The sequence below is a fragment of the Rhinoderma darwinii genome, chromosome 2 (genome assembly GCF_050947455.1).
Source record: "Rhinoderma darwinii isolate aRhiDar2 chromosome 2, aRhiDar2.hap1, whole genome shotgun sequence".
Lineage (NCBI taxonomy): Eukaryota > Metazoa > Chordata > Amphibia > Anura > Rhinodermatidae > Rhinoderma > Rhinoderma darwinii.
Genome location: NC_134688.1, coordinates 26366768 through 26381824, shown reverse-complemented (window position 1 = coordinate 26381824; position 15057 = coordinate 26366768). Strand labels below are relative to the sequence as shown.

The window sequence follows — 15057 nt, the reverse complement described above, 5'->3', positions numbered from 1 at the left end:
TTCTGACGCAGTGTCCGAGTCAATATCAAGGCCCAAAAACTCTGTGAACTGGGCCTTATTGTTAGGGCTTATTCAGACGAACATGTAATACATCCGTGCAACGCGCGTGATTTTCACGCGCCTCGCACGGACCTATGTTACTCTATGGGGTCGTGCAGACTGTCAGTGATTTTCACTCGCCTCGCACGGACCTATGTTACTCTACGGGGCCGTGCAGACTGTCAGTGATTTTCACGCAGCGTGTGTCCGTTTGTCCGCTGCGTAAAAATCACGACATGTCCGATATTTGTGCATTGTTCGAGCATCACGCACCCATTGAAGTCAATGGGTGCATGAAAATCACGCCCAGCACTTCCGCAGCAGTATAAACTATGAATGAAAACAGAAAAGCACCACGTGCTACAAACATACAAACAGAGTGTCATAATGATGGCGGCTGCGCGAAAATCACGCAGCCACGCATCATACGCTGCTGACACACGGAGCTGTTATGGACCTTTTGCATGCGCAAAAAGTGCCTTTTTTTTTTCTCTTTTGTGATTTTTGCGGCAGAACCGCAGCATTTCCGCAACAGAGGAGCAGCGATTCCACAGAATACATTGACACGCTGCGGCTTAAAAAGCCAAAAGCCACACTGCAGGTCCATTTTTTTTGCAGCGTGTGGATGAGATTTGTTCAAATCTCATCCACTCTGCTGCGACTGTGATACGCTGCGGATTATCCACAATAAAATGTGTTGCATAAAATCCGCAGTGTTCATGCCTAGTGTGTTCCTACCCTAAGGCCGGATTTACACGAGCGTGTGCTTTTTGCGCGCGCAAAAACGTGGCGTTTTGCGCATGCAAAAGGTCCATAACAGCTCCGTGTGTCAGCAGCGTATGATGCGCGGCTGCGTGATTTTCCTCAGCCGCCATCATTATGACACTCTGTTTGTAGCACGTGGTGCTTTTCTGTTTTCGTTCATAGTTTATACGGCTGCGGAAGTGCTGGGCGTGATTTTCACGCACCCATTGACTTCAATGGGTGCGTGATGCTCGAACAATGCACAAATATAGGACATGTCGTGAGTTTTACGCAGCGGACACCCGGACACACACTGCGTGAAACTCACGGACAGTCTGCACGGCCCCATAGAGTAACATAGGTCCGTGCGAGGCGCGTGAAAATCACGCACGTTGCACGGACGTATTACACGTTCCTCTGAATAAGCCCTAACAATAAGGCCCAGTTCAGAGTTTTTGGGCCTTGATATTGACTCGGACACTGCGTCAGAATCAGCACCAAACAACTTCCAAAACCGCCTCCCATTGATTTAATCTGAAATCAATGGGAGCCAGTCGCGGAAAAAAGAAAAAGCAGCACATCCTTTCTTGCCACGGTTCTGCCTCTGACCTGCCATCGAAATCAATGGGAGGCAGAAAATGAATTTTTCCCTGCGTTTTTTGTCTGCTGTGCTCAATCGCCGCAGGCAAAAAACGCGGCAAGATAGTGTGGGCAGGTCAAAATTCGGTGCGCGGTTGCGGGTGCGCATGCGCAGGAGTTTGCCGGTGCGCGCGATCGGTCGCACGGGCGGCGGTGTTTGACGGCCCCCATAACGACCCCCATGCTACCCAGGGCCGCCATCAGGGGGGGTATTATGGGTACTGATGTGAGAGGCCCGGCCAAACCTAATTGAAAGGGGGGCCCGCAGCTCACGACATTCTTTTGGTGAAAAAAACGGGCCCCATTGCAGAGGCCTGTTTTTTTTCTACCAAAGGCAAGTCGCGGCAGTTTGCCGGGCCCCCCTTTCAATTAGGTTTGGCCGGGCCTCTCACATCAGTACCCCTAATACCCCCCCTGATGGCGGCCCTCGGTACCATGATATAGTGCTGGACGGAGTACCGTTAACAGGCGGTGCCACGGTAGGGAGGCCCAGAAAATTTAGCTGTAGGGGGCCCTGAAATTCCTGATGGCGGCCCTGGGCACACGTGTTCAGTCACTCTCCCTACAGCCAGGTCTCTGCATAGTGATTTTCTGCAGAGCAGCCAATAGAAATAGCTTTCTGCCCTGCTTGTCAGGGAAGGAGCAGAGCCTCAGCAGTAACATGGCCGTAAAGCTGAGGAGACTGGTTCTGCAGAGGAAGGAAAATTGACTATAACAAAAGCTGCCCGAGGGGGAAGGAGATTCTCAGAGCCCCTCCCACAGAAGCGCAGTTTAACAGCAGCTCCGAGGGGAACGTGTGGAATCAAAACATGGTTTAAAAACATTAAAACGGTATGCTAGAAACACTGCAGGTTACATTAGAACATCTGTTAACAGCATTTCTAGACTTTTCATATGAAAATTATTTATGGGATAGCCCTTTTTAAGTTCTATTGAAATTATAATTTTTATAAAAGTATTAGCTCTGGGCTGAACTAACCTCAGGAGCCAGATGGCCTGTGTACCGAAAATGTAAAATCTGCTACCTTTCTACTTTGTTTTCTATTGATGTCTGTGGAGGTCCTTCTTTTTTGGCTACTAAAACGATCATATCAATTGAGCTCTCTTTTCCTCATCATATAAATTGGCATTGTGTAGTACCACATTTTCCCTGTTGGGGCACTATGGGGAAAAATATATGGATTCTCATAGATTTTACGTTTTGGCTAAAAGGGATTGTCCAGGTTGGGCTCCTTTTAAAAATGGTGTATTTATAAATTACATGGTAAGCTCCTAAGCTCCCAATAGTGGGGGCGGCATGCAGCCAGAATTTTATTTTTTAACTCTGGATCTATTTGGAGCTCTTTATCAAAACTCTATATCTAATACCGAATAAGTTTTAATGTGGATGTATTTTGTTTAAGGGGTTGACATTAATTTTAAGTTCTGCCTTTAGTACATTCAGTGACTTGTAGTTCCACATCGCGCAGGTTTGCAGATTGTTTTGTGCTGGCTCTATATTCAAGTAGCACCATGTAGTGTATTTTGCTATACTTGTCTCTAATTGTTATAATGACAAAATGACAGTGTATTACCATAAACTTCCGGTGTCCTGTCTACTGCATATTATGTACTTGTCAGTGTTTCTGTATTGTCATTTGCTGTTCTGCTTTGTCTCCCTTTAGGGTCTATTCCAGATGAAAGACTTTATAGAATGTTTGTTAATAAACAAGTTACAATGTTACGGCCCCGGGAGGATGAGTCCAGCTGGTTCAACTTATTTGTTATTCATCAGAACAGGTAAGGTTCACTGGCTGATCCTCCAGGTATGGCCTGGACAGCTGGTCTATGTTATGGACGTTTTTGAGATTGTTTTCAAAGTTTCAAACCCACTTCATGGAAATATTTTGTAGGTGGAATGATCGGAGCCATATTTAAAGGGTTGTCTCCATAAGGCAAAGGAAAATCCTTAAAGAGGCTCTATCACCAGATTTTGCAACCCCTATCTCCTATTGCAGCAGATCGGCGCTGCAATGTAGATAACCGTAACGTTTTTTTTTTCAAAAACGAGCATTTTTGGCCAAGTTATGACCATTTTTATAATTATGCAAATGAGGCTTTCTTAAGTACAACTGGGCGTGTATTGTGTGTGTACATCTGGGAGTTTTTACTTCTTTTACTAGCTGGGTGTTGTGAATAGAAGTATATGATGCTGACGAATCAGCATCATCCACTTCTCTTTGTTAACACCCAGCTTCTGGCAGTGCACAGACACACAGCGTGTTCTCGAGAGATCACGCTGTGACGTCACTTCCTGCCCCAGGTCCTGCATCGTGTCGGACGAGCGAGGACACATCGGCGACAGAGGCTATAGTTGATTCTGCAGCAGCATCAGCGTTTGCAGGTAAGTCGATGTAGCCTCTGGTGCCGATGTGTCCTCGCTCGTCCGACACGATGCAGGAGCTGGGGCAGGAAGTGACGTCACAGCGTGATCTCTCGAGAACACGCTGTGTGTCTATGCACTGCCAGAAGCTGGGTGTTAACGAAGAGAAGTGGATGATGCTGATTCGTCAGCATCATACACTTCTATTCACAACGCCCAGCTAGTAAAAGAAGTAAAAACGCCCAGATGTACATATACAAAACACACCCAGTTGTACATAACTTTAAACACGCCCAGTTGTACTTAAGAAAGCCTCATTTGCATAAATATAAAAATGGTCACAACTTGGCCAAAAATGCTCGTTTTTGAAAAAAAAAAAGTTACTGTAATCTACATTGCAGCGCCGATCTGCTGCAATAGGAGATAGGGGTTGCAAAATCTGGTGACAGAGCCTCTTTAAAGGGGATCTGTCACCAGATTTCACTTTACAAACTGCATACATTGTTAAATATATTTAGACCTGATGATGCTGGTGTGCTTACTTTGAAAATCTGTGTAAAGAATGACTATAATTATTTCTCAACGTTTACTGCCGGATATTAAAATGAGCATTTTACGAGACCGAGTATATGCATGATGTAATCGCAATCTCCTCTCACCTAGAGCTGACAATCTCCTCTCACCTAGAGCTGACAAACTCATTGTCCCTCTTCCACTGTATCATTCTGAATTCTTGCACATTCACAGTACATGCTTCAGTCTCCCTCGCTCTCCCACGTGCTTAGTACAAGCTTCAGGTCCCTGGCTCTGCAGTAAAAGAAAGCAGCAGATAGAGTTAGAAGCTGTAATTTCACACTAAAACTTCTGCTGGAAGACTGGCTCTCTCACTGCAGAACCAGGGACCGCAGCTTGAGCATGTGCGAGACTCTTAGAATGGTGCAAGGGAGAAGGTCCACTGAAATGAACTTGTCAGCTGTAAGTGGGAGGAGTTTGAGATTACATCATGCTTATATTTGGTCTCATAAAATGGTCATTTCAATATCAGACGGGAAATCTTTGAAAAATTATTATATAGCCTTTCCAACATGGATTTTCAAAGTTAGTACACCAGCTTCATCAGCTATCTGAGATCTATTTAATAATTTATGCAGTTTCTATTGTGAAATCTGGTGACTGGTTCTCTTTCACATGAATGACCACAATAAACACTATTTTGATTTTATTGTATTAATCTAAAATTCTTTGTCACATTCAGGCCTAATTGTTGTATAATGACAAGATCTGCAACCTTTTTCTTTATGTAAGCATTAGACTGGTTCACACTGTGCGTTTTAGTTGCGTTTTTAACATGGTTTTTTTTTGTTTTGTTTTTTATAAATTCCCAGGTCTCTCAATGGGAGTTCATCAACTAAAACCAAAAAAACAATGTTAAAAATGCACAATGCTATCCCAGCCTTAGACGTTTGTTAGCTGAACCCGCCGATTTCGGCAGGACTGGCCGACCATCTAATGTGTATGGTTATGTCCCGATCCTTTTGTTCTTTAGTAGATAAGCCGCTGTCAGAGCAGTCTGACTGTGGGTTTCTCCTTTCCACTTATTGAAAACATATGCAAACTAATTTCTATAATTGGTATACTGTACAGTGAATGGTGTAAGCACTACATCGGAGTGTGCTCTGCATAGACACATTGCTAGCAGGGAACAGCAGAAATACGTGAGATTATTCATCCTGAGAGCTAACAGGAAACCAGCAGAAACCTGAATGCAAGGAAGTGAACTAGAGTAGAGTATCAGACACGATATGTGTTTGCAAAGTTACTCAACACGTCCTCTGGTGGAGCTATGTTTGAAAATGACCCCATACCTCCCTAGTGTGATAGACTTTGATACTTTTCACAGTTGACAATTTACTTTTTTATGTTGTTCGTTTACAGGAGTAAACACGGAGCCACAAATTACATCCCTGAGCAGTTTCTGGATGACTTTTTAGATTTGGTAATCTGGGGCCATGAACATGAATGTAAAATAGCGCCGGTGAGGAACGAGCAGCAGTTATTCTATGTTTCACAACCCGGGAGCTCTGTGGCCACTTCCCTGTCCCCTGGAGAGGCAATACAGAAGTAAGTCCATTACATTTCATATCAATTTCAATTAACATTAAGTGAATGTCCACTTTTTAACACTGTGTAGTCTTTAGGTCCAACATTGTGAGCGGATTTCTTTCTTAATATGTTTTTATAGCGGTCAGTTTTTCTAATATACAGCTTTAAATTCCCTGTATAGACAAAGCTAGATGATAAAATTCTAGCTGCAGCCACCACTAGAGGGAGCTTACTGCATATCGGGGTTGTTAAAGAAAGAATCAGTACTCGCCTATTCTTCCCCCCGGCGATCTAGCGCTGATACTCCGGGGGTCCTCACGGTGTTTGTTCACATGTGGGGAGCATGTAATTGCTGCCGCCAATGGGAGGAGTGCACACCCAAAATGGAGGCAGTCACCACTCCCAAATGTGCAAAACAAAACACAAAAAGTTGGTCATTACAAAATGTTAACAACCCGGATAACCCCTTTTATATTGAGTTCAGTATATGGAATGAATAAAGTGAGCTCCTGCAGGCAGTTCATTGCAGGCAGCTAGAATGTTATCATTTGACCCCATCCCGACATGTGACGTTGAGGTACATCATAGCCGGGAAGAGCAAGTCAGCGGATGTTGATTGTATGTTACTACTGACACCTCACTGCAATGGCCGGGATCGGAAATAACCCCGATCCTGGCTGTTTAATTACTTAGATACCACGGTTAATGGCAACCGTGGCATCTAAGCCATCAGAAAGAGGGGGGTAACCACATCAGACAGTCCAGTCCATTGCACTCCCCAGACGTGATCGCTGGGTGTCGATGGCAGCCTGGGGGCCTGATGAGTGCCTCCGGGGCTGCCATCTTCGTGCTCCAATTAAGGAAGGAATTAGTGCTTTTTTACCATTCATCCCAACAAATAATTTTTTTTCCATTTCTTATTACATTGCATAGTACAATAAAAAGTTATGACTTTTGGAAGGTGGGAAGGAAAAAACAAATACGAAAAAAATAAAAATGGCTGCGGCGGTGGCAAGGGGTTAAATTGTACCTCCAACTATAAACAACTTTCAATAAATCAATTGTAAAAGCGAAAATAAGAAACTTTGTAGTACATCTAGCAGCTTTCTAAAGTGTATGGTTGACATTTGTCCTTAGATAAGCTTTACAGTTTGAAAGAAGTCTTTGTAGCCTTGGGTAATCCAAATGTGGGAAGCATGATGGCCATAGAAATGTTACACATCCTGTATTATTTCCAATGGTTTGTGTCCCGTGAAAATTAACATTCTTCTGGTGGGAAAGTCATGGGTCAGTCTGAACATGTTCGAGGATAATCGTGACATCCTATTGGTCAGTGTAAGAAATTTGAGCTAAAACTGACTAACTCTGCCCTAAAAGTTCATAACCCCACCCGTAAATGTGCAATCTCGCCCACTTTAGGACAGCCCCTCCTATTTCCTGGGTCTCAAATCAAAACTGTGGTGTCAAAATTGGTACTAAGAAGGTAATGAGAAATTCGTTAAATTTTGTAATATACATTATGTTTAAATTTCTCTCCATTTTCATACTCCCTCCTAATTGGTGCTTGGTTCGTTACAGTGTAGAGCTCTCTCTTGTAAAGTGCCATACACCTACTGTACGTCAGAGTCACATCAATTTCTATAATCGTTGTTTAAACTACTGTACAGTGAATGGTGTAATAACCGCGATCTGTTGAGACACAGAGCTAGTGGGGAGCAGCTAAAAGATGTGAGAGCATTCATCCTGAGAGCTAACAGGAAACCAGCAGAAATCTGAATGCATGGATGTGAACTAGAGTAGAGCATCGGACACGATGAGTAAAACAAAGTATTTGCAAAGTTACTTCTTAGGTGATGCTATGTTTGAAGATGGCCTCATACCTCTCTGTTGATTTATTGCGCCGCCCAGCCCACTTTACAAAAGCCACTCCCATTTCCTGGATCACAGGAAATAGGAGGGGCTTTAGTGACACTAAAGATAGAATCTCTGTGTCATGCACCTCCCCCGCAGGCCCTGTCACTGAGCTTGGAAGTATTAAAGGGGCTCAAGTAATTCTTCTTAAACTTCTTCAAGGAATCTAGGTTACAGGGGGGCTGTTTCCTTGGTGCATATGCCTTATTGATACTTAAGGGGTCTGTCTGTCCTATTGCAAAAAATCTTGCTAAAAATGGTGTGCTTATAGTCTAAAGTCGGAGGGCCAATGGCGCAAGATTCTTCTGACTTTCCTTAAAGAATTAGAAAAACAGGGCTGCTTTATTCCAGAAACAGTGCCACACCTGTCCATAGGATGTGTCTGGTATTGCAGCTCTGCACCATTGAAGTGAATGGGACTGACCTGCAATATCTCACACAATCTGTGAAGAGGTGTGGCACTGTTTTTGGAATAAACCAGCCATGTTTTTCTAGTCCTGTATAACCCCTTTATTTATCGGGTAGAGCGTTCATAAAAGTTCATAGAGAGAACTGTGCAGCTGTCCGTGCCTGGCGCAGTACATTCAGTTCTGGGCAGGAGCACCGCAGGAAATATCACTGAAGCCTGGGGAGGTGAGTAAATCAATAGGAAAGGGGCATTAGGCTAGACTAAAAGGTGATCAAATATTAATCCCTCCACTGCCCTAGACCCCCAGGACTGGTGCCATGTACCCCTTCACAATTTAGACCACATGGGAAGTCGTTCTTAGTCTGAAACCATGTTCTCCTTATTTTCTGTTGTCTTAACTTCTGTGCGTCTTATAGTCTGAAAAATATGGTAATTGAATAAACATTTGACATAATGCAATGCTTTTATTTTTATTTTGCTTTAATATATCCCAGATACAATATTGAGAAGTAAAAAATTTTGCACAAAGACAAATCTTCCTTTCCTTCTCCTAGCAAAATAATACAAGCATTGCTGTCAAAATGACATAGTGCTTTGTAGTCAATGCCAACCTGGCTCCCGATGTGCTCACAGACAAACCCAGCCTCCGGCACTTAGACCACGGGAGACCAGCTTCAGTTCTGGAAGTTTACAGCATATAGAAATCTAATTATATACTATATGGACAGACGTACTGTGACACCTACACATTACACCTGCAGGAGCTTTTATGACATCTGATTCTACGTCCATCGGCATTACTATGGAGTTGGTGCTCCCTTTGCAGCTAAAACATCTTCCCCTCCTCTGGGAAGACTTCCTACAAGATTTTGGAGTTTCTGTGGTAGGGCTGGGCGATTAGGACCTAAATCCAAATCACGATTAACCCCTTCCCTCTTTGGGCACTTTTGACCTTCCTGACAGAGCCTCATTTTTCAAATCTGACGTGTTACTTTATGTGGTAATAACTCCGCAATGCTTTTACCTATCCAAGCGATTCTGAGATTGTTTTCTCGTGACACATTGGACTTTATGTTACTGGCAAAATTTGCCCGATACATTCAGTATTTAATTGTGAAAAACACCAAAATTTAGCGAAAAATTAGAATTTTTCTCAATTTAAATGTATCTGCTTGTAAGACAGGCAGTTATACCACACAAAAATGTTGCTAACTAACATCCCCCATATGTCTACTTTAGTTTGGCATCGTTTTTTGAACATCATTTTATTTTTCTAGGACGTTACAAGGCTTAGAACTTTAGCAGCAATTTCTCACATTTTCAAGAAAATGTCAAAATGCTATTTTTACAGGGGCCAGTTCAGTTGTGAAGTGGCTTTGTGGTCCTTAGATATTAGAAACCCCCAATAAGTCACCCCATTTTAAAAACTGCAGCCCTCAAAGTATTCAAAACAGCATTTAGAAAGTTTCTTAACCCTTTAGACATTGCGCAGGAATTAAGGCAAAGTAGAGGTGAAATTTCCAAAGTTCATTATTTTTTTCCAGAAATTCATTTTGAATCCATTTTTTTTGTACCACAGAAGGTTTTACCCAAGAAATGCAACTCAATATTTATTGCCCAGGTTCTGCAGTTTTAGGAAATATCCCACATGTGGCTCTAGTGTCATAATGGACTGAAGCAGCGGCCTTCGAAGCAAAGGAGCACCTAGTGGATTTTGGGCCTCCTTTTTATTAGAATATATTTTAGGCACCATGTCAGATTTGAAGAGGTCTTGTGGTGCCAAAACAGTGGAAACCCCCAAAAGTGACCCCATTTGGGAAACTACACTCCTCGAGGACTTTATTTAGGAGTGTAGCAAGCATTTTGACCCGCCAGTTTTTTTGCAAAAAGTTTTGGAACTAGGCCATGAAAATGAAAATCTAAATTTTTTCAAATAAAATGTAGGTTTAGCTATTTTTTTTTCATTTCCAAAAGAACTAAAGTAGAAAAAGCACCACAACATTTATAGAGCAATTTCTCCCGAGTAAAACAATACCCCACATGTGGTCATAAACGGCTGTTTAGACACACGGCGAGGCTGAGAAGGGAAAGAGCGTCATTTGGCTTTTGGAACTCAAATTTAGCAGGAATGGTTTGCGGAGGTCATGTCACATTTACAAAGCCCCTGAGGGGACAAAACAGTGGAAACCCCCAACAAGTGACCCCATTTTGGAAACTACACCCCATGAGGAAATTATCTAGGGGTACAGTGAGCAGTTTGACCCGACAGGTGATTCACAGAACGTATTGGAAGTAGGCCGTAAAAATGAAAATCTACATTTTTTCAAAGAAAATGTAGGTTTAGGTATTTTCTTTTCATTTCCACAGGGTCTGAAGGAGAAAAAGCACCGCAACATTTGTAAAGCAATTTCTCCCGAGTAAAACAATACCTCACATGTGGTCACAAACATCTGTTTGGACACACGGTAGGGCTCAGAATGGAACTAGCACCATTTGGATTTTGGAATGGTTTCTGGGCGCCATGTCGCATTTGCTGAGTCCCTGTAGTACTAATACAGTGGAAACACCCCAAAAGTGACTCCATTTGGGAAACTGCACTTATCAAGGGGTGTAGTGAGAATTTAGACTCAACAGGTGTTTTTCAGAAATGAATACGCCGTGGATGGTGCAAAGTGAAAATTGCAATTTTTCCACTGACCTATTCACCGCACAATATGTTGTGCCCCTAGAGAATCTTACCCCATAAATTGTTAAGCGGGTTCTCCCGGGTATGGTAATGCCTAACTTGTGGCCATAAATTGCTGTTTGGGCACACTGTAGGGCTAAGAAGGGAAAGACCACCATTTTGAGCATGGATTTTGCTTGGTAGTAGTTCTGTTTGAGGTATTGCTGGTATTTCAGTTTATAATGTGGTGGCATATGTAAGCTGTGCGGAGTACATCAGGGTATATGTAAGCTGTGCAGAGTACATCAGGGTATATGTAATCTGTGCGGAGTACATCAGGGTATATGTAATCTGTGAGGAGTACATCAGGGTATATGTAAGCTGTGCGGAGTACATCAGGGTATATGTAAGCTGTGCGGAGTACATCAGGGTATATGTAATCTGGGCGGAGTACATGAGGGTATATGTAAGCTATGCGGAGTACATCAGGGTATATGTAATCTGTGAGGAGTACATCAGGGTATATGTAAGCTGTGCGGAGTACATCAGGGTATATGTAATCTGTGCGGAGTACATCAGGGTATATGTAAGCTGTGCGGAGTACATCAGGGTATATGTAATCTGTGCGGAGTACATCAGGGTATATGTAATCTGGGCGGAGTACATGAGGGTATATGTAAGCTATGCGGAGTACATCAGGGTATATGTAATCTGTGAGGAGTACATCAGGGTATATGTAAGCTGTGCGGAGTACATCCGGGTATATGTAAGCTGTGCGGAGTACATCAGGGTATATGTAATCTGTGCGGAGTACATCAGGGTATATGTAATCTGGGCGGAGTACATGAGGGTATATGATTCACTGTATAACTGATACAACAAAATTGTGCTCCCACAATATAGGAAATTTTTATGGATTCACTGAAGTGATATATGAGTAAAATATAAGTTTATTTAGATAACTCTCTAAAAACAGGGGTACAATCACCACCGTGACAAAAGCCCCACCGTGTGAATTTAAAAACGAATTAAACAGTAAACTTGTAATGGCAGGGAGGAGGTGAAGGGAAAGTGAGCCCTAATCTACCCACCGCCCTGTCCCTGCCTACTTGCAACGACCCGCCCTAGGCGACGAGGTACAACTGGGCGGCGGTCCCTACGCTGTCTAAGTGCACAGGAAAACAAACAGGGAACACGCAAGGGAAGGGGCAGTAGCCACGGAACGCCACGAGGAAACGGAGCGGCGAACGAACAGTCAGGACCAGGACGAAGTGAGTACACCCGAGCGGGCACGGAGACAGAAGCAAGCCAGGGGCAAAGCAAAGCAGGTCAAGCAGAACTGCAGCAAGGCAGAAGCACGGCAGAAGCAGGCTGGAGCAAGCAGCAGTGGGGCCAGGAATCCAAAAGAATTACAAGCACTGAGGGAGAGAACAGGGCAGGTAATAAAGGACAGGGGGCGGAGCTAACTCCGACAGACCAGGCCGCGATAGGCTCTCCCACTCCTGAGCCTGCCACCCTGGTTGGTGGGAGATGGTGTCAGTCGAACAGGTCTGGCCTCAGGTGTGGATTGATTAATCCCAGGAGTATACCTAGATGAAGTACCTGGCAGATCCCTAACAGTACTCCCCCTTTTATGAGGGGCCACCGGACCCTTACTAAGGGGACCCGGTTTAGTGGGGAAGAGAAGGTGGAACCTCCTGATCAATACCCCAGCGTGAACATCACGGGCAGGTACCCAAGTCCTCTCCTCCGGCCCGTATCCTCTCCAATGGACCAGGTACTGGAGGGAGCCCTGGACCATCCTACTGTCCATAATCTTGGCCACCTCGAATTCCACCCCCTCAGGGGTGTTAACGGGAACAGGAGGTATCCTCGAGGGGGACCAGGACGGGGAGCAGCGTTTAAGGAGGGAGGCATGGAAGACGTCATGTATGCGAAAGGATGGGGGGAGCTCCAGACGGAAGAATACAGGGTTGAGGACTTCAATGATCTTATAAGGTCCAATAAATCGGGGAGCAAACTTCCTGGACGGGACCTTAAGGCGCAAGTTCCTGGACGACAACCAGACCAAATCCCCGACGACAAACCGGGGGTTAGCAGAACGTCTACTATCCGCCTGAATCTTTTGTGCGCTCTGGGACGCCTCTAGGTTCTTCTGAACCTGGGCCCAGACAGTGCACAGTTCCCGATGAACATCCTCTACCTCAGGATTATTGGAACAACCAGGGGAGACGGAGGAGAACCTTGGGTTAAACCCGAAATTACAGAAAAACGGGGAGACCCCTGACGAGTTACTGACCCGGTTATTCAGGGAAAATTCAGCAAGGGGAAGGAATGAGACCCAATCGAATTGACAGTCAGAGATGAAACACCTTAAATATTGTTCCAGGGATTGGTTGGTCCTTTCCGTTTGGCCATTAGTTTCGGGATGGAAGGCGGAGGAGAAGGACAGATCAATCTCCAACTTTTTACAAAAAGCTCTCCAAAATAAGGAAACAAATTGTACCCCTCTGTCAGAAACTATATTGACTGGGGCCCCATGGAGACGCAGGATGTGTTTCACAAACAAAGAAGCTAACGTCTTGGCGTTAGGTAGCTTCTTAAGGGGCACAAAGTGGCACATCTTGCTGAAGCGGTCGACTACCACCCACACCACCGACTTGCCCTGAGATGGAGGCAAATCGGTGATAAAATCCATGGAGATATGGGTCCAAGGTCTCTGGGGAATGGGCAAGGAACGTAGTAGGCCCGCAGGTCGGGACCTAGGGGTTTTGGACCTAGCGCAAACCTCACAAGCGGCGACGTAAGCCCTAACGTCTTTAGGCAACCCAGGCCACCAATAGTTTCTGGTAATGAGGTGTTTGGTGCCCAAGATGCCAGGATGACCAGATAGAGCGGAGTCATGGTTTTCCCTGAGTACCCTCAGCCGGTATTGCAGGGGAACAAACAGTTTGTCCCCAGGGACGTTCCCGGGGGCTGCACCCTGATCAGCCGCGATATCAGAAGCTAAATCAGAATCCGTGGCAGAGACGATTATACCAGGGGGTAAAATACAAGCAGGATCCTTCTCGGAAGGAGGATTGGCCATGAAACTACGTGACAGAGCATCAGCCTTAATATTCTTGGACCCAGCCCTATAGGTAACCAAGAAATTAAATCTGGTAAAGAATAGTGCCCACCGAGCTTGTCTAGGATTAAGCCTCCGGGCCGATTCTAGGAAAACCAGATTCTTGTGATCCGTAAGGACCGTTACCTGGTGTCTGGCCCCCTCCAGGAAGTGCCGCCACTCCTCAAAAGCCCATTTAATGGCTAGAAGTTCGCGGTTGCCAATATCATAGTTACTCTCCGTGTGCGAAAACTTCCTAGAGAAGTAAGCACAGGGGCGGAGATGGGTGAGGGAGCTGGTACCCTGGGACAAGACGGCCCCCACTCCCACCTCGGAAGCGTCAACCTCCACAATAAATGGCTCCTCTTGGTTGGGCTGAATCAGCACGGGGGCCGAGATAAAGCACTTCTTGAGAGTCTCAAAGGCCTGGACGGCCTCAGGGGGCCAATGGAGGTCATCAGCACCCTTGCGGGTAAGGTCCGTAAGAGGCTTATCGACGACCGAGAAGTTGGCAATAAATCTCCTGTAATAGTTGGCGAACCCTAAAAAACACTGTAACGCCTTAAGGGAGGCCGGTTGGACCCATTCCGCCACAGCCTGAACCTTGGCAGGGTCCATGCGGAATTCATGAGGAGTGAGGATTTGCCCTAAAAATGGTATCTCCTGTACCCCAAAGACACATTTTTCAGTCTTAGCAAACAGATTATTCTCCCGAAGGACCTGGAGCACCTTCCTGACATGCTCCACGTGGGAGGACCAGTCCTTGGAAAACACCAGTATGTCATCAAGGTACACAACAAGAAAATTACCCAGGTACTCTCTCAGGATTTCATTAATAAAATTCTGGAAGACAGCAGGGGCATTACACAACCCAAAGGGCATGACCAGGTATTCGAAATGACCCTCGGGTGTGTTGAACGCAGTTTTCCACTCATCCCCCTCTTTGATGCGGATAAGGTTATATGCCCCCCGTAGATCGAACTTAGAAAACCATTGGGCTCCCTGAACCTGATTAAAAAGATCCGGAATCAAAGGAAGTGGGTACTGGTTCCTTACGGTGACCTTATTCAGGTTACGAT

The 15057-nt window shown here is 44.9% G+C and overlaps 1 protein-coding gene across 3 annotated transcripts in view; it reads left to right on the top strand.

The window, feature by feature from the left end:
• The window catches only part of MRE11 (MRE11 double strand break repair nuclease), a 297684-nt gene that overhangs the window by 70258 nt on the left and 212369 nt on the right, over positions 1-15057 (top strand). For all 3 annotated transcript variants that reach the window (XR_012881284.1, XM_075851486.1, XM_075851485.1), the window contains 2 exons: positions 3087-3201; positions 5720-5905. Coding sequence is in view for 2 of the 3 variants with exons in the window: in XM_075851486.1 (XP_075707601.1) it covers positions 3087-3201; positions 5720-5905 (301 nt within the window). In the remaining variant the exon portion in view is untranslated. The remainder of the gene's footprint in view (positions 1-3086; positions 3202-5719; positions 5906-15057) is intronic.